This window comes from Haemorhous mexicanus, chromosome 13 (assembly GCF_027477595.1).
Source record: "Haemorhous mexicanus isolate bHaeMex1 chromosome 13, bHaeMex1.pri, whole genome shotgun sequence".
In the NCBI taxonomy this organism is placed as follows: domain Eukaryota; kingdom Metazoa; phylum Chordata; class Aves; order Passeriformes; family Fringillidae; genus Haemorhous; species Haemorhous mexicanus.
This window is the reverse complement of record NC_082353.1, coordinates 9020996-9041382: the sequence shown is the minus strand read 5'-3', so window position 1 is coordinate 9041382 and position 20387 is coordinate 9020996. Positions and strand designations below refer to the sequence as shown.

Here is a 20387-nt window from a genome sequence, read left to right as displayed (position 1 = left end):
TGATTTTATTTGCAGACAGGACTGTTCTCTTAAAGGAGTCTTTCATTTTCATTTTGGATGGTGAGAAGGTTTTTTTAAGTACAAAGACCTTTACACCTGATATTGGAATCAGAAGTATGTTTGAGGATGGGGTGATACTGACTTAATACACTAGGGCTCTTCATTTTATAATCTTGCTTAAATATCAGTTAGAAAAGAATTTAGACTGGATCTTGGGTTTGGTTAGGTTGTTTTTGGTTTTTTTTTTGAAGCTTCTGTCTTGCTGTAAAGAGGAACATGGAAAACTGTAGTTAATATTCTACATTCCTGAAGTTTTAGTATATGATTTTGTCAGAAATACAATAAACATGGAAACAAGGTTCCTTTTCCTAGAACTGCCTTTCAGTGAAATTAGCTTTTGCTGCAAAACCTGCAGATAATACTCTGTAAAGTTCTGCCACATGTACAAATCATTCATCAGTGCACACTTGCATGACTGATGCTGATGGAATGCAGATAGGCTACTTAGCAGAGTTTACAAGCTACAGAATAGGTTATTCATCTTTACTGGTTTCAGAAAATTCTGTCTCAATCAGCTTGACAAATATTTTCCTGAACTTCCAAGAATTGCTAATAACTATGCTTAAATGAGTAACATAATTCATAATTTCATAAACAGTGTGTGTGGTGGGAGCCTTGGTCTTGAGAGTTAGCATGAGCTCATCGGAAGTAGGTTTGGTTGCTTCATTGCTGGTTTTTTAATCTGCTTTTAACATTAATATTAAACATTGATAAATATTTAAGAATTTGAAACAGGAAAGTTGCCTGAGAGGATGGATGCCAACAGGACTCTAAGTGTTATATTTATTAAATGCATTTATAGAACAAGACTTGGAAGTTTTACATAGCATAAAATTTGGTAAACCCAGATCTTCAAATTACTGTTGAAGTTATTGGCGCTTGTATCAGTAAACAGAAGCAACAGTGAGTAATATCTGAAATGTTTTAGATATATTAGGTCCATATAAGTTTCACGGTGGTGTTCATTACCTGTGGTAATCACCAAGGCAGACTTCAGAACTGGGATGATGTTTTTGTTTTGGTTAAAAAAATTTTTTTTTTAAAAATCCCAAATTAAAAATCTGATGTCATGCAGCTAATGTCTCTGAGCTCTGAAGTTAGGCCCCACCACTACCCCAGATAAAGAAATCTGAGTTGTCATCCTTCTTTTCCTGCTGGAGAGATGTAAACCAATTCAGAGTGCAGGAGAGACTGATGTGAGTCTCTGACCTGACATCCTCTGCAACCCGTTTGTCCTGCTTGCCTCAGCGGAGGCTATCAACCCTTCAGGAGCACTGCAGCATTACTATTGATGTATATATTAGCACAGCTCCAAAAAAGTCGGGTCCAAGACTTGATAAGTCATGTAAAAAAACTGGTTTTGGCTTGCGTTTATCGGAAGGGAATTTCCCATTCATAATGGGAGAGTGTTTTGCTTGTCAGCATGGAGGCACGTTCCGTTCGGTGCCTTTGGGCACAGCGCTTTTGAGGGGATTAAAGATGGGCTCCTCTTCTACCTGCTGGAGACAGCCCTCCTCAAGGAGACTGCAAACAGGCTGACCTTTTAACAGTATTCCTTCCTTGTCTTAGTGGGAATGTCAGCCAGGAAAAACTGGTTTGATGCCTCCTGGATGTCACTGTTATCAGTTTAATAGCTAAAAGAGGCCGTCTTGAGCAGCCACGTCATATTTTTAACTGCCTTACTCAGCTGTTGCAGAAGAGAAAGCTCTTTAAGTAGGACACCAAGTCCTACTGGGGAGCCTCTGCACAGCCGTGCCAGCAGCCACGGGGTACGTTTGGCTGGGTAGGGGTCCCACTGCTTGTGGGCCTTTCAGAGTGAACAGGCCCCACTTAAAAATAAAATTTCATCCTTTTTGTCAACTTTCTTATTTAAAACCTTTGTATTTTGCATCTCATAGACTTTGGGTTAATTTTAGTAAAATTTCTCCTTTGCTTTTAAATTTTGTTTGTAGTAACGCAGCACAAAAATTATGATTAGGTCATTAACCAGAAAAAACCCGGCGCTCATCTGCAGGTGATCAGATGACATCAGAGGCCTGGTTTTAATTTGTGGGTAGTTCTGATTGTAACTAAAAGAGACTCGCTCCTTTTGTGGAATTGGCTGGCTATTTCCCCACATCTGGAGTTAATGAAGTCTTTGAGACCACATCAGTTGTGTTTTGCCGCAGGAACCCTTTGATCTGAAAAATCTAGACTGGCACAAGTGCAGCTTCATAACATTGCAGCTATGTTTTTGCAAGCTATAGTTAAGATACCAAAACAAGCAGGAACTATATGAAGTTATGTGTCTGTGCTAAGACTTTCATGTAGCTGTTTGGAAGGGCCTCTTTTACTTTTATATAATTCATAACATTTTTATTATGTTAATGGCTTGTACATACATATTTGTAAATTATACATTTGTAGGAGTTTTTAATTCCCCTTTCGAGATAGTGTTTAATCAGTTTTTATAAATCACCCAATTATGTAAAATGTTAAAATTTGTCTGAAGCTTGTATTTACAAATCTCATAGATAGCGTTGCAGTTAAAAAGAAGTAGAACTCGTCACTGTAGGTGACTTTGCATTAATCAGTGTACATCTCCATGGCAGTGCTAAATGTCATAAAGCTTTGTTTCCACTGCTGTCCTGTGACAGTGATAGATTATCCATCAGCTATAGCATATGCTGTGTTATTCTGCACAACAGAGAACTTGTAAATTAAGCCCAGTTTTACCTAATATGTTTGCAGTCTTATGAGTGCGAGTATTTACAATTTGACAGAGTGACATTTCTGTTAAAATATGTCCCAGGCATGGAATATACATGCATTCATCATATAGAGTAAATACATATGTACTGCGAACGTTGCTCAGGATGTATTGTCATTCTGTCACTCAGGTCTGGTAAGCATCTCTATTTTACCTCTGTTCCATAAACTGAAAAATTTCGAGTAAAATATTGAGCAGCTTTCCGAAAAGCTTTCTTTCCGAAAAAAAATTCATTTGTTTTCAATAAAAACCAATGGTAAACAAGCACGTAACTTAAAGTTTTGAATTTTCCACTTGACTCCTCCTAACCAGGTGTCTGTTTACCTGCTGCCCTTTTCATTACAGGGCTCATCCCGACAGCTGTGCCCTGTACCCGTGCCCTTGTCCCGGTTCCACCATTGTGGAATTGCAGAGATTTTGCTGCAATGGTGCCGCTGTGAAGCGAGGCCGAGAGCGCAGTGCCTGGGCGCGGGTGATGTCAGAGGCGCTGGCTCAGGCACATCCCGGCCATTTGTTCCCACAACAGCAGGGCTGCAAAAGCGTTCGGCAGCGGGAGGAGGGGGATTGGGATGCAAATGGAGCGGGACTTGCCCACTTCACTGTCCTCAATGTCCCTATCAGAACAGTCAGCCTCTGGGAGGACAATGGTTCTTTTTTTAGGGGAACTTAGGCTTTTTTGTTGGTTGGCTTGGTTTTCCTGGCCCTTCTCTTGCTTGGTAAACAACATCTCAGAAAGACCAGGGAGAGTTGTGAATGCCGTAGAAACATATGTGTGTCTGTACGTGCATAGGAGGGGATCAAAATAATCACTTCTGAATGTTAGGGCGCAGTGCACTTTTTAAGTTGCATTATATAAGCTTTAAAGTTGTGAAATTATTCATCATATATGTATTTATGAAGTCATCTGTATTTAACAAATAAGATAAACAGTTAAAAATACCACAGTTTTTACTTGATAGGAAAAAGACACTCTAGTTTCGATGTTACATTTTTTATAGTTTTTGCTGTCATATATGTTCATTTGCTTTTTATTTAATTTATCTTCTAACACACTCTAATCATTGCAATATTCGGTATAGAACTAATTATGGGTAAAGTCCTCGACTCTGTGAATACTGGGCCTTGTTCATTTTACTGAATTTATTCCTGAATACACTTTGTATTTCTTCTCAGAGTTGCTGCAGTGAAAGACTTTGAGTCATTATGTTTATTTGGCATCTTATGTTTTTAACTTGAAAAGAATATTTGTTGCTCACAAGTTGAGAACGGGCATTCCTCTGGTGTGTTAACACTGAAAAAACAATAGTATTGCTTTTCTTTAATGCTAGGCCAGTGTGAAAATTACGTGCTTGCTGTTGCAGTTTTAAGATTATTCCTGAGGACATGCACGCGTGTATTTCTGATGGCTCTCCAAAGGTGTGCGAGTTTCTGAATGGATGATAAAACGGCTGCATTAAAACCTTTCCATTTGTCACTGGATGTTCTTTTCTTTCTGATTGTTGGGATGCCAGCTAATTAAATATTCAAATAGGCATACAGTTGTTTTAAAATAAAATTTGTTTAGGGCCCAGTTGTTTTATCTTGCTTTTTTATCTTGAGCAACAAGTCTGTGCGAGTCATGTACTTAGAAAGCAAAATCAGCATTCAGGCTTTTATCAGGCCACCTGGCTGAGTTGGCACACCAGAAAGTGTGTTGTTAGGATCATTCTACTGTAGTTCCTCTGTACTGTGGCAACTTGCTAAAAAGCAAATAAAACAAGGGCAACAAATGCTGCGGCTTGCTACACTGTTCTTTTTTTATTTGTGCTTTCTCTCTCTATATCTGTATGCTGTTGTGGTTTTTTTTATGCACGACACCCAGTTATTGCTAACCTGCTTTTATTGCCCTCCAATATGTAGGTGTATGCACCATCCCCGAGTTCTGATGATTTCAACAGAGAATCTCCAAGTTACCCATCTCCTAAGCCACCAAGCAGTATGTTTGCTAGCACTTTCTTTATGCAAGGTGGGTAAAATGTCACTTGTCCTTTAGGCAGAAATCTGCAGTCAGACACCGTTTTACTGGGTGAAGGGAGAAGTGTAAAGAGAGCATATTGTGCTAGAGCCTATGGTTAAGTTTTATATACTTTTGAAACAGTTAGATGAAGGGAACTGTCTGTTGATGTAAGGTTTTTCTCATGACATTAATTGCTGACTGAAATCTAAAAGGATTACACACCAGGCCAGATGGACAGAATTCCCATCCTTTGATTTGTAGGGGCTTCAGAGCAGCACACTGGAGTGATAGAGAAAAATGAGGTGGGGGCTTATTGACTCTTCTGGAATTTGACTGTACAATATCAGCTAACAGTCTTATGTTCTCCAATGCTTGTATATCCAACATGCCAGAAAAAAGGGGGTTGTGCTGAACGAAACAAGAGCAGAATCCATTTCCTCAGCCTCACGTCACACAATTAGCTCGTGCTGCAGTCTGGTGAGGGTTTGGAGCACATTGAGAGCTCAGTGTCTCAGTACGGGAATTCACAGAGCACTTCAGTTTGTGCTACAGAAGGGAAACTGCACTGACACTCAGGCTGAGGCTTATGTAATGTAGTCATTTCAGCTACTTAAATCTGCTACTTTGAAATGGTTTTATATTTTTGTGGTGCTAGGGTATCTTAGACTACAAATTGCTTGGTTTAGGTAAATAGATGTTTTGCAGTGTATGTTTATGATGAGTTCTGTTAGGTCAAACTTCTTATCCCTCCACCTCCTTTTTTATTATTTCTTTCAGTCTGGACTTTTTATCAACACTCTTGATTTAAATCTGGCCTTTCTGAAGGTCTGTGTAATTAGCAGAAGTGCGTGGTATTTTCTCAGCTGTGGTTGGATTATATTTCAGCTATAAAGCCTCTGTTGTTTCTTTGGTTTTTTAAAAATAAATATAGCAACAGTGTGGTGGTATGAAAATAGAAGATGCAGTATGAACTGGTCACCATTTCGCCACTGATATTATTCTCAGTAACTGAATTCTGTATTTGTTTAAAATAATCTGGTAAAGGAACCGAGAAATTAGTATTCTTCATTAAATGTGTTTTTCTTGTTTTCTTTTCTACTGAAAAAATACTACAAAAAAAGATGGGACCCACAATTCTTCTGACCTCTGGAGTTCATCCAATGGCATGAGCCAGCCTGGCTATGGTGGGATGCTTGGAGGCTCCTCTTCCCACATGTCCCAGTCCGGCAGCTACGGCAGCCTGCACACACATGACCGTTTGGTAAGACTCAGCACACATTAATCTGTTTATAGTCGTGTATGGAGATCTAACTTAGGAGAATTAACTTCTCGTTTGCTGCTTGTGTATGTCAGTTAAAAAACCAGTTAGGAATCAAAAACTTTGTGTATTATTAGATTTATATCCTTTTAGTTATGTCTGTTGTATAAATAAAAATCTGTGGCCGTCTAGTGGTCCGTTCAGAGGCTGGATGAGTCCCTTTCTTCTGTAATAAAGATGTGGGTGTTACATGTTCGGTATCTTAAAATATCAACATTTATTTAAGGACTACTTAATGTCTTATGTCTGCTTCTCTTCTCTCCAGAGCTATCCCCCACATTCGGTCTCACCTACAGATATAAATGCCAGTCTTCCTCCAATGTCCAGCTTCCATCGTGGCAGTACCAGCAGTTCACCTTATGTAGCTGCCTCACACACTCCACCTGTCAATGGATCAGATAATATTCTGGGTAAAAAGTTCTTCCTGGTTTTTTTTTTTCTTTTTACAAGAAAATGAAATTTAGGGCTGTATGACGCACAAAATTAGTAAGATTTCATTTATGGCATGCTTGTAGATCAGGAAAAATTCCCCACTGTGATATTTCTGTCCTCAGTATGGCTGACATAAGGCAAATTGTTTTTCAGTCAGCTAAAGACTTGCCATTTATTTGCTTTCGCAGTCAAGCCTGTGCTCAGGGACTGGATGTGTGTGACTGAACGGCCACTGTCCCTCCGTAGTTCAGTACATGTGCGTGTCCATGCTCGCCGTTCTGGCACTGAAGTTTGCTGAGCTGCTCTGGAGAAAGGCAGGAAGGCTGCTTCTTAGGGGAGGTTGATAAAGTGCATCGTAAATTCCTCTCTTAACAGTTTCAGAGATTACAGAGTAGCCAGTATGGTGGCTGGTTTAGTCTCCTCTGTGCTCACCTAGGAAGCAAGAAATACAGGATGATCATGTCTTCCTTGCACATATTTGCTCATCTTGAGATACAGCTGTAGAAGTTAAATGCTTGTAGATGCTCCTTGTTGGTTCGATAGGATTTGCACTTAGCTTCATTTTAAGGAAGTGGAATTTAGTTAGGGTGACTATGTTAGCTTTGATTTGAGAACATGTTTTAGACCAAAATCTTTAAACAGAACCCAGTTAGTGAATCTTCATGGGAAATTCAGGCTGGAAAATCCAAGTTTGTCACAAACTTGGAAACAGTGAGCGTTGTATTATTTAGATTTCTGATGTGAATGGCTTACATTCACATTCAATACATTTTTTGGCTTTAGAAGTCGATAATTGGAGAAAGAAGATTTGCTTTTGAAGGGTCTGTCTTCTACAGCAAAGCAGATATTTCTGAGGATTCAGTTCCTCTCTGTGTTTCCAGTTGGCAGGGCTTCAGACTTCCTCTTGGCTTAATGGTGTGTGGAGCAAAAGGGCACGCAAAGCTGCTGACATGCAACTGAGAGCAGGGGTGACAGAAAGCTTGGTGCATCGGAGCTTTTCAGGGACTTTTTAAACTAAAGATGAGAGTGCAGCACAGGGAATTAGAGCAGGGGGTGCAAGGAGGCACACAAGGAGCTGTTCTGTGAATTTGGCTTTAAAAATTAATTAAACGTGCAGCACTTCAGTGATAGCAGTTTAGAAATAAGCTGCAATAATGTAATTTTCTAATTTTTATTTTCTTTTTCATATTTCATTAAAATTAGACTATGATCCTAGGAAATAATTTTTCTTTTTCTAGCTGATTTCACTTGCTGGTCCTTAAGTTTTCACGGTGGTACTGTGTTTGACTTTTAAGAGGAGAGCATCTAAATGTAAATCTAATTGTTTTAATTAAATTTTTAAGTCTAATGAGAACTGATTCTATTGACACTGACTTCCTCAGAAAATCCATTTAAAAAGTGGTTGCTCAACTCTGTGTGATGAATAAAATAATAAAAGTAAATAAAATTTCAGCTTTAAAAATAAGTGTTGGGTTTACTTTCCACATTACAGGAAACAGAGGAAATGGTGCTGGAAGCTCACAGACAGGTGATGCACTTGGAAAGGCACTGGCATCTGTAAGTAGCAGTTAGAATATTCAGATCTGAAACACATATTTTAATCCATTATTTATATGTCATTCGTTTGATAATTTCAAATAAAAAAATTTCACATATGAAGTCAAAACAATGTACTATGATGCAATTTCTTATACTAGAAAAATGTCCTTTTTAAATGCAAGTGAGAATGCTTTTATTTGAAGAAGATGCATTCTGAATTCCTTTTTCTTCAGGTGATCAAAAGATTTGAGGCAGATCTGGTTTAAAAAGCTGGTTAGACAAAGTAAAAGATAATCACAAAAAATTGATTTTAATTCTTTTTCTGTAGGGTTTTAGATAAAGTCAAATATTTTTAACATTAGTCTTAGAGCAGATCCTGCCTCAAGGTTTAAATTTTTTTTTTAGTGGCCTTACAAAACTGAAAGGTTTTGAATGCTGTGTTGTATAGCTATAATCTATGGAACAGCTTTTAGAATGTTGTGTATGCATAAATTTAAACTTTAAACTCCTGTTGGAATGATGTAAAACATGGCAAGTATCTTCAATCTACTGTAAGTTCTGTTTCCATATGCATGCATACAGTAATTATTTTTTCATTAGTACAATCAGATGTACTCTTTATAAAAGAGTAATTGATACACAGCAGCAGAAATTTCAGAATTGGGAATGTGGCTGAGGAAGCACTTTGTATTTCTTGTATGGAGCAAACTTTGCAGCCCTAAGTGACTGTCCTTGTGTTGGGTTCTGCATCCCTCACCTCATACCAGTGAATGCAAATGTGCATATTCATGCAGGTCCTGTTACCCTCACATCCCTCAGAGGGTCATATGTTAAAAGATTACCAGATCTGATAATGTCTGTAATGTCCATTTTGGGAAGGAGAACTCTGACCTACTGGCTTTGAGGAGAAAAATGTTCCTGTTGCTTTCAGGGATTCAGCAAGCAGATAACAGTTTGGGAGTCCAGAGGGCAGTTAACGCTCTCTTTTGGTCTGTTTGAGACCTGTCAGAAAAGAGCTGGGATCGTTTTGCCTCCTAGAAATGGCAGTGCTCACATACTCCAGGCTGTTCATTGCTCTGCAGATGTATTTGGGTGTCTGCCGTTCTGCAGCCGGAACAAGATTTCGTTGTTAAGTCTGACACGCTGGCCAGTTAGACCTGCGGGACTTTGTGACATTTTCCACTGCTCTCCTTTTCTAAATGATTTTCTCATCCTTTCAGGTATTTTTGTCCAAGTCACTAGCTGAGAAAGCCAGGCTGATGTTTTGAGGAAAAACTAAATATATTGCGAGTGGAAGTCAGGGCAGAAATGTTTAATCTGACTGGTGGGTGGGCTCTGGTTGTCATAGAAACTTGTTTCTGTCATCCCGTGTTGTTGCTTGGCAGGAGCAGCCAGGTCATTCCATAAATCATTTCTGTCATAGCTGATGGTGATGCATTCCATCTGCTCTATCAGTGCATGCCATAGTCTGCACACTTCAAATCCCTCGCCTCATCCATCTGCTTCCCCCGCACCCCGCACCACGCGCACCCAGCACACTCCCTGCACTCCCTCAGCGAGAGCACGGCTGCGGCTGGGCGAGGAGGGAGCTGGGCTCTCCTGCAGGTGAAGCTGACACCCATGAATTTTGACAGCTAGGAAATCAAGAATATTTTTCTGTTTGAACAAAGTTTTATTCAAATACTGCGGTTGTCGTGCCTTTCCCCCCCCCCCCCGCCCCCCTTAAGATGCCACTATGTTCCTTTCTGTTTTGGCTTTAAATGCTGCTGCTGCAACTGTTGAGAGGAATTTCTAGTTCTAAAATTCTGTTGATGTACATCTCACAATAGGCCTTTCATGTGTGAAACATCAGAGGATACAACATTTGTTCTTCAGTTTAGGTATTAAAGACCATACAGAATAGTATGTGATTAAACATGTAAGGCCAGATAATACATTTGCAAAGGTTCTTTTATTTTAGGTTTAAGCCTGGATAATTGTGGTCTTAATCTCAGGGTAGGCAAGAAAGAGAATTGTACATGAAAGTATTTACACAAAGTTCCCAAAGCCCTGTGGATTATGCATTAGTTTGGATAATGAACTAGTATAGATAGAAAGAAAAGAAAATCTGGGTATTCGTGTCATTTCTAATGTGTTTCCCTGAACATTTGCCAAACAATAACCCTTTAAGATTGTGCCCATGGAGGGTTATATGGCAGGAGAAACATCTGGTTTATTTCATTGCCTAATGCCAAATCAAAACACTTGGTCTTTAATTTAGAGGAGATCAAACAGAAGGACTGTTTAACTTTGTTGATTATATCAGACCTCTTTGTGATAACTTATGTTTTGATTCCTACCTCAGCACTAGGGTAAAGGCCTTTGTACCGTCTCGGTAGTTAAATAGCCACTGGTCCCTCCACAAAAGAAAAGAAAATGTAGGGAAGTTGACTTCTAAAAGTAATTCATGAATTAAGTTTCTTTGTTGCTTTAGACTCAATAACATTAACATAACAAAGCCTAACTGAAATGTACACTGTAGTGTTTAAAAAATTGGACTAACAGCTCCGAGGTTTGGCTCTGCAGGCTCTCAATTGTGCAGCTTTTGTCTAAGAGCCTTTTCATTAGACCCTGGCATATTGGCACCCCACCGATTGGAATGGACCATGACTGATAGGAGGAGGAGTCTCATTTGTTGCAGTAAAATGAGTCATGTTACCGTTTAAGCCTGGCAGAAGGTGTCAGGGTTGTTCATCATTGGTCATTTAACAGCACAGCAGCCAGGGACTGCATGCAGAATGAATTCTGACCTCATATTTTAGTTGGGGCTTTGCTGTACTGTAGATTTTCCCTGTTATAAAATACAGCAAAATAAAATTGGCAGGTACGCCTGTGGAAAATGAGCAGTTTCAAAGAAAACTTTGTGGCCTTTGACTTTATTTTAATTTTCTGTATCTTATCTTTCTGAAACTCCCTGCAGTTCTTGTACTGACACCCAAGATTTATTTTTATGCTGATGTACAATGCATGAATTTCCTCCGGTAGTATGAGGTAGTTTGTTCTAAATATATTTCCTTCCTAGCATGTATGAAAAGGAGGAAGCATTTCCATTAGGGAACTGATGGTCTTTTCTAATGGAAAAGTACGATATACCAGGAAGGAGCATGTGGTCTATCAGGTCCTGGTTTTGTCAGTTCAGAAAATACAATATGGAACTTAATGAAGTTATTGTCAGCTAAATGCTGAAATGTCATATTGTCTGTGTGAAGAGACATCAACCACACTGCCAGTGAAGATTTTTTTAACTGCCATCTGATGACTAACAAATCCTGGTCTCTGCTCAAGTAAAACAGGTTTGAACTGATGACCTATAAAAATATGTTCTGAAGTCCATAGTCAGCCTCTAAATCTATTAAATTCCCTTCATAAAATGAATTTTCCCAGTGTCTTGAGATTTTAATCTTTAGTTAAAGCTTTAAGCATTATGTCTTCTATTTTTACCAATAGGTTTTAATTTCATTATTAGCAAGAAAATAATTGTTGTAAGTTTAGTATCTCAAGAGTCCAGTTGATACTGAAATGAGAGAAGTATGTTACATGCTGCAATACATTGCAAGAGGAACAAAATTTCAAGGTTTTTTTGTTTGGTGGGTACCAATAATAAGAGAGCCTGAATGCTTTCTTGGTGTTTGTGAAGGATTAATTTTTAGCAGATAACGTGTTGACTGCTAAAATCTCTCTCTAAAGTTTGGAAAGTCGTTATTCATTGGCATTTTCCTGAAGTTCTGTTTGATATAATTAGCTGTGTACTGTCAACCCTTATGTGAATCGTTCCCCTGCAGAGACAAAAAGGCTGTAATTTCTGCTGCTCTTAAATGGGCAGGAAGGTCAGTTATACTTGTGTCACTATGAAATACAGACTGTGCTTATTTGGACAGCTGCTTGAAAATGAAAGTTCTTTGGGCATTTTCAGAGCCTTGAGTGTAATAAAGCAGAGCTATGATTGAAGGATCAAATTGCATTTTTTATCAATCCAGAATCAAGAGTGACAATTAAAACATGAAAAAGAATCCTAGCAGCTTTTTTTCCTGTGTATTACAACATATATTGATATATAATCTCTTTGTCTGTCATCAGATTTATTCTCCTGATCATACCAGCAGTAGTTTTCCATCGAATCCATCAACACCAGTTGGGTCACCATCGCCTCTTACAGGTACAGACTGGCCATTTGTCAATACCTTGTTTGTGGTTTTGAAAATGTCCTGTTGGGAATCACAGTGCAATCAGCATTAACTTCCTTGCATAACTGCTTGTGCATTTTGGCTATTTTTCCATTGTACAAAAGAAGATTTATAAATGCAGATTCATAGACATTTTGTTAGGGGGCATTCACTTGAGTCCTGGCAACTTGCTTTGAAAATTAGCTAATTAAAATGTTTGGAAGCATTAACTGACGATACGTATGAGGGCTATAAAGATATCTGTTCGGGTTTGCACTGTTTGAGAGAAAGAAGAGTGATTTGATTTGGGTTTTTTTAAAGCTATATGTTAAAGCTCTGCGTCAGCTTTCAGTGACAAACACAGCAGATGTGTGTTCCCTCTAATGAAAATATAGTAGGCTATGAGACTATCCAACTTGTACACAAGATAGCTTTTCATTCATATATTTCATGAATGTTTTCATTCTATGGGAGAAGAATTTCTGGCATTTTTTAAAATAAGTGCTGTGTATTGCAGCCACCTCTGTCACCTGTGCTTTGTGTGTTTGTAGTGTGAATGTGGGAAGAAGCATTCCAGTGTGGAGATGAACTGTGGGCAGCTGCCTACAGCTATTAGTGGTAGTGCAGCTTTCACAGACACTGTGGCCTCAGCTGTCTAGTAAAAGTTGAACAGCTGTTCTCCATATAGAGAGGACTGTGAAAGCTCCATTGACTTAAATTTGTTGTTTAACAAAGAACTAGAATTACAAGTAAGATGATGTAACTTTAACCCTGTTCTTTCCTATAGTGCAATTTGTTAAATTATTTAACATTTATACAACAGTCTGTTTCCATGTTCTCTGTTGTTTAATATATCCCTGCAGGCTTCTGGCCATTGGTCACTTTTTTGAAAATGTTGTGCTTCTTATAAAACAATAAAATTACCTTAAGGTGAAAAGGGTACCGAATGAGTTTAGCTGAATGCTTTTGTAATCTAGATGAATAAATTAGTAAAGGTATTGCCTGCAAAATGCAGTCATAATCATATGGCTGTGAATATGCATATCTTTATATGCAGTGTCACTCAAAGCCTCCATCATTCATGCTTCACTCCTGTTTAATGGACACTGCTCTGGTTTTCTGTGGATGTAATGGATTAATGAATATCTGACATGGCTTACCTGAGCAGCTGCTTTGGGCATTTCTTTTCTATTATTGAATAATCCATGTTGAATTGAGTAATGATGGGATTAATGGGATTTTTGATTCAGTGATTACAATTGACAAAAACATTTTGTGTATTCTGTTGTACTGAAAAGGCAGATGATCAGACCAGAGAATTATTATTATTTTCTTTTTAACATCAAAGCAAGTATTGAAAATATTTTATGGCTGGAAGAAAGAAGTTCTGACATTTCCATATATTTAAAATTATAAAGATCCCGAAGAGGTTTTTTTCAGGAGTTGCCTAATGAGATACTGCACCTCGTTTTGTAAGCATGAAAGCACTAGCTAATTTCTGAGTTTAGAATACAAATTTGAGGTCACTAAAATCTGTTTTTCTTTTGCTGTTGTTGTCTTTGCCTGTTGCAACCTGTATGAAATGTACAAAATTTGCACTTTATGTTCCTTATTCTGGATTCTGATGGTTAAGACAGTAGTAGACATAAGCAAATAATACTGAAATCCTTTTCAGGCTCAAACTTAGCATCTGCTTCACATTTATACCCTCCCATCCCCTTTAATTCCAGTGATACAGAATTTATCAAGCCTTTGGTAAATTGCTCCAGTAGTTAATTACCTTCATTTATGAATCTGGACTTTTATCTTTATTCCCAGATGAGTCACTAAGAACATGGTGAAGCACAATGTGAAGTAATTACTACTGCATTTATTGCTATTTATACTCCTGGTAGCCATTTTCTGTCTTGACCCAAAAAGTTATTGCAGATAAAACAAATGTTTTGTGTGTACTGAAATAATACATTTTGGAGCATTTTAGCCTTCGTTGTCATTTTCCCCTTTTGCAGTTAGGTATTAGTTTAGTTAGCATTCATAGTATTACAGATTGCTTAAGTCATAATTTGCCCGTGCTTTAATTGTGAGTTAGGGTAGGAGCACTCTGTTTACCAGAGGGAACACTGACAGATACCAACGTCATGAGACCTTGGGGTTCATAAGCTCATCACTGACTCTTTGGCTCTTATGTTGCTGAATGAGGATTAATGACGTTTTTTAATTCAGTTAAGTAAAAGCTTGGAGAACAACTTGATGAAAACCCCCAAGTATTGTGAGACAATAGTGCGTGTCTCGCCTGCCCTGCCCTCATTTAATTTCTAATTTTACATAAACATGCCCGGAGCTGAGCATCTTGCATAGCTTTAATGATTGTGTACACGCATGTGAAGTTTATATAGGGATCTGAATGGTGGGAGCCTCGGCATTTTAAGAATCCTTCAGCAGGATCAGAGGCATTCAGGAGGTTCGGTGGGTTCTGAGGATGCAAAGCCAGCCTTCTGCAGCTCTGAGTGTGTTTGAAAGGGGAGCCAGAGGATTAGTGTTGGGGAGACTAGGGGAAGAACAATACTGCAGTGATTGCTGTCGGTGACCCCTGTAAATCCTAACACTTGCCTGGCTTATTTGTTTTTTAATGCTGCTGTGTTGGTGCTGCCCTAAAAGCTGCAGTTGTTAATTGCAGGGCTTGTGGTGCCAGGATGCTTTTTAACATAATTGGTGGATTTCATGCACAAACTTCTAGGAGGGGGAGTGGAATGAGGCAAGCAGGAAATCGGTGCCATCTGGCAACCTGCAGCCATGGAGGCAGAGTGCCACCGCTCGGGAAGAGCCCCGGCGGTGCCGAGGTGTGACTGAAAGCTGCAGGTTGCAGTTGGGCTGGGCATTGCACAGGAGGAGTTGGTTGTTCCCTCCCTTCTTTTCTTTTTGTCTCCTTCGTGAGATGCCCCACTCACAGTTTTGTTCTGGGCTCACACTACAGAAATAGGACCTTCTTCTGTTAAAGCCCCTAAACAAACAGAAGAGGTGCACAGGCTTTTTCAGTCTGTTTGCTGCTCACCTGGCCACCTTCCTGCTTAATCCTGAGCTGCTGCTGTGCTGCAGGGAGTGGTACTCTTAGTTCTGATAGCAGGAGTGCTCCTGACCACAGTCCTCTCTCTAAAAATGGAGTTCTGAGCAAGGGAAAATTTGAACATTATGCTGAACCAAAATGCTTCATAGTTTTTTCATTAATGGTTATGCAAAAATAAGCAGGACTCCAAGCGTTATTCCCAAGTTCGGGAGTGACAGCAATGCAGACAGAGACTACAGGTCCAGACCCAGAGTAGCTGAGTGAAGTGAAAGTTGGTAATTATAAACTTACTCAGTGAATTCTTTGTATTTTAAAAGAGAATTCCAGCACAATTATAGCAGCTCTGGACTTTAATGAAATAGGAGATTTTTATTATTTTCTAATTAGAAAGGAAATATTTAGGTATTTTAATAATTTTAATAGCTGTGCAAGCTGTACTCTTTTTGTTAAATAAAACCTTGTCTTTAAAAGGTAACTACTTGCAGCTCTCTGAACAAAGGAACTGTAATGTTATTAAACCTTTTCCCAGTTTTCCAGACGCACAGCTCTGGCTGTTATTGAAAGAACAAGCCCACAGGCTCTTCCTTTAATGAGCTGCGTTGGATTGTATATCCATAATTTATTAATGTAATTGCTTTATTATTACATTTGTATGGCTGAAAGGAAGCTGTCTCTAATGGCCATAGAATTTCATGTAGTATCTTTATAAAAGATGCATTATTAGTTGGTGAGAAAAATTCATGTTGTACTACTTCAGGCTTTGTGTTAAAAGTACTGCTTTATTAGTTATTGCATTTCGCATGTAATTATTTTAAAAATTTACATGATAATTAGGTATATTTATGTCAGGTTAGAATGGCTGTATTTTTGAACTTTAAGTGCATAGGTAATATGAATTTAATTGTCAATTTGTTGCACAATCAATGATTCTTCTGCTGTGATTTACCTTAGGTATATCTGAAATACCAAATGGGAGTGACTTAGATATATTTTTACTCTTCTAAATCTAAAATGGTATGGTGTGCAACTAGACTGGGTAAAGCTTTTAGATCCAGTTTTAAGTTTTTGCGTTTAGGAGAGAGGTGCCATAGAAATGGTTCTCCAGTTCTCCTTAACTTGGTGCCTATTTGATGACTTTAAATATTTTTGTTGTGTGTTTTTACAATATAAAAAATGCACCTTCATATACTGAGCAGAATCTGAAGAAGTATTCAGCAGGTCTTTTATGGTGACACAGGCAGAAGCAGGTATTTCAGCTATGGTGTGTGTGTGTGCTTAGTCCACTTTTTAATGTTGAAGTAGTTAGACTATGTCACTGCTTTTGTCACTGACGGTGATCTAACCCTGCAGATGCCAGGATATGAAAATTATCCCTCAGTAAGGCAGAATGAAGGAATTTGTCCTCCTTTGTATACCCATATGTTAGCTTACCTTTATGCAGAATATGTTGGGTTTAATTATGTTGAGAAATACAGTCTCTGCTTCCCACTTCTGCTGTGGAAATCTGTGCACTAACCTAGACAATTTTGACAGGTGCCAGTCAGTGGTCGAGGAGTGGAGGACAAGCCCCCTCATCTCCCAGCTATGAAAACTCTCTACACTCCTTGGTAAGAATTGGTGAAAGCAACATAGTACTTTTTACTTAGGAGTTGAAGGCTTGGTTTTGTATAAATCCTGCATATCATTAAAGGAAACAGTAGGATAGCATTACAAATGAATTCTTTGCTAACAAATGGCCTGTTCAGTTGAACAATATAAGACGTGCAGGGTGTGTCTTTCACCATCTGTTCCTTGGGCATCAGGCTTCTGTGCTGAGGACAGCTGGTGCTAAAGCGCTGTTATGAGATTCTGGTACCTTTTCACAAATCCATAGCTAATTCTTATCTAAAGTTCAGTCTGGAGAAAGATAAAGACTTCATGCCTCCGCATTTACTTGTCCTTCCCCCTCTCTCCCTCAAATAGCTGTTTCTAGGGCTTGTTTGCATTACACTGTTATTAAAGTATTAATACGTTTTATTTGTAATTATTATTTGTTGTTGGGAATGTTCATTTATTAATTAAACATTTTACAGAAAAACACACAGGCAGTAATCTACAGCATTGTAAATTTTCTTGTTTTGAGGATTCAGCAGAGATTTCACTTACTGACTTCCTTCTTACATTTCCGATACAATATTGGGAAGGAAACAGGGAAAATTTGAGGGAAGGTTTTGATTACTTGCTTAATATTTCTAGTTTCCACAGATGTAATTTCTATTTTTTTCTGTCTAACAAGAATAAATTATAAGTTAAATCAGATTTCTTTTCTTCAGTATTTTTGCAATTAAATATAATTGTTATGTACATCTTAGAATCCTAACATAACTGCAGTGTTAAATATTAGCCTTTTCTTACCTTAATATAATCAGATCTCTGTTGCATTAACTTGACTAACAATTTATTGCTGACATGCACATCAGCTGTTTCCTCACCTCTTTTTTGAATTAATCTTAACCTGTGCTTTGCTTCCTGTTCTGTCTTGACTTTGCCAGAAAAATCGAGTTGAACAGCAACTTCACGAGCATTTGCAAGATGCAATGTCCTTCTTAAAGGATGTCTGTGAGGTACTATTTCACTTTAGATGGTGCCTTTTTGTGTTTCAATTAACGCTTCCTTCGGATTCCCCATTAAAAACTTAAATTAGTGTAGTGTGTGACCCATCTTTTGACTCCAACATCCTGCTATTTCAGTTTCTAGAGCTGCAATGTCAGAATTGGTTTTGCTTTGGTGGTTTTTTTTTTTTTGGTGTTCCTTTTAATAAAAGAAAATAATTAAAAGAAAGTCATTTTAAGACAGACTTCGACAGTAACAAAACTCACTTTTATTTCTGAAATACCCAATCTGTTTGAAGGTCCATTTTAAAAAATGATAACTTGAAGTTCCGTCCAGTTTTTTTTTGTAATGCAGATTCTCAAAAAACCACTGCCTCTCTTAATTGTTTCCAGCATGGTGAGGCTGATTTTATGATCATTCTTTCTTGTCCTGCATTAGCTTATTTTGTAGCAATTCCTTTTTTTCTTTTCATGCAATATAATAGCAGCTGAGTAACATTAACCTTATAATAAGCTTCACTTTCAAAGCTGCCACCTATTTGTGGAATGAATGCTATCTTGAACAAAATCTCCAGATAATATTTTCTTTTTCCTGTTTGTTTGTAGTGCTGGTAGGTGCTCTCAAAGTCTTTTGACACTATTTTGATACCACATTTCATCTTCTATCTTTAATACCTCCGAGATAGACTCTGTTGTGGTGAGAGAGCCTGGGAATTTATTCAGTAAAGGGTGTTCCTGTCCCTCTTGCACCCCACAGCAGTCCCGGATGGAGGATCGCTTGGACAGACTGGATGATGCCATCCATGTGCTGCGGAACCACGCTGTGGGGCCTTCCACAAGCCTGTCAGCTGGCCATGGAGATATCCATAGTTTGTTGGGACCATCCCACAATGGGCCAATTGGAAGCCTGAACTCAAACTATGGAGCATCCAGCCTTGTAACAGCCAACAGACAAGCATCCATGGTAATGTTGTTATAAAACATGTGTGCGTTTATGCAAAGCAACTGCAGCTAACGCATTGAAACTCTTGTAGAGCCTACCGAGGCAGAGCTGGGCTGCAAGACTAATATTTATCAGGAAGAAACCACTTGAGATTCTTGTGGAGGAAAAGATGGCAGACAGCTTGCACCTGCTATGGGTTTCCAATTAGAATGTTGGAGTGGGGGTGGGCAGAAATGAGGGGGAGGAAAAAGATGGGAAAACCTAGACTTTGGCCTGGTCAGTGGCCCATAAAATCCTGCTGTGACCATATGCAGAAAGCTGAAACTTTCTGCTGAGAGCGTTTCAGCTTATACATGCATTTTTTCCAGATGTGTAATAATTGGCAGAACCATTTTCTCCTTGAAATGGTGAATAGGGAGATTGAATGGGAAAAGCAGTCGAGAAGGACTGAATTTCAAGTGTTCTGGTCTGGAAAAGCTGTTTATTGTAAATTGGAACTAGTCTTCAATAGCAGATGCTGGCAGAGGACTGGGAGGAAGCTGTTGGAATGTGGAACCATAGTGTGCGCAGGCTCAAAATTTAAACTTTTCTTCTAAACGAAAAGGAGTTTGAGCACAGCTGTAGTGCAAGTAACAATGAAAAGGAAACTACTTTCAGATTAATCCCCAAGAAGGGTGAAATAATTCAATCCATCTCTTTTTGTTTCTTTAAAAATGTGAACTGTTCTGAAAAAATGTAGTTGAGCTTTTTATAGATCAGAAATATGCTAAAAGCATTACACAGTAAACAAATCTATTTGTAGCATTGCTCACTTCCCTTTTTCTTCCTTTTCATTCCACCCTTCTCAAAACTGCTTAAAGGAAAAAGAGCTTTTAAAAACATGCTTGTTTTAGTGGTGCCATGTGTTTGCATGTTTACAGCGTAATTTTAAAGACCAGTTACATGCTGTGAAATTTTCTGTTATAAAACAGATTCACAGCTGGGTACTGTGTGATCAAGGCAAAATTTCACCTATCATCAAAATAATTAGGTACCCCAATTGCTGAAGGGTTTGTATTCTATAAAACAGAATTAGTTCCAGGCTCTCCCATTCGCACGTCACACATCCATTTATATTAATTTCAGGACCACTGCAGTAAACATCAAAAAGAACTGGTTGCTTTCTATAAGCTCTGTGTGTTTGGGGGCTTTGGGGAGGGGGTACTTTCCAAATGCACATCCAACTTCAGCTTTCTATGCAAGTTCACAGTTACTTTTAGTAATGAAAGAAGTGATGCATAAGTACTTTTGAATTTTTTCACAGTACCTACAGAGATTTAATATTTAAAGAATGTTGTTAAAGTTCTACCGTGTTCTAGGGTAGACTGAAATTTAGTCCTACAAAAGAAAACTTTTTTCACCTCTGCTCTTGATGTGGTGTAAAGTGAGTGGCTGAAACTGCAGTGACAATTTTTTTCTGTGACTTGAGGAACCTTCTGATACTGCTAAGCCGG

At 38.5% G+C, this 20387-nt stretch overlaps 1 protein-coding gene across 10 annotated transcripts in view; it reads left to right on the top strand.

Annotated features, from left to right (window-relative positions):
- Nucleotides 1–20387, top strand: part of TCF12 (transcription factor 12) — a 161442-nt gene that overhangs the window by 126517 nt on the left and 14538 nt on the right. For 4 of the 10 annotated variants that reach the window (XM_059858276.1, XM_059858273.1, XM_059858274.1 and 1 more), the window contains 8 exons: nt 4709–4814; nt 5927–6066; nt 6389–6533; nt 8048–8112; nt 12211–12289; nt 16894–16967; nt 17892–17963; nt 18709–18915. In XM_059858276.1, coding sequence (XP_059714259.1) covers nt 4709–4814; nt 5927–6066; nt 6389–6533; nt 8048–8112; nt 12211–12289; nt 16894–16967; nt 17892–17963; nt 18709–18915 — 888 coding nt within the window. The remainder of the gene's footprint in view (nt 1–4708; nt 4815–5926; nt 6067–6388; nt 6534–8047; nt 8113–12210; nt 12290–16893; nt 16968–17891; nt 17964–18708; nt 18916–20387) is intronic. The other 6 variants (XM_059858279.1, XM_059858277.1, XM_059858283.1 and 3 more) reach the window with 3 other exon arrangements.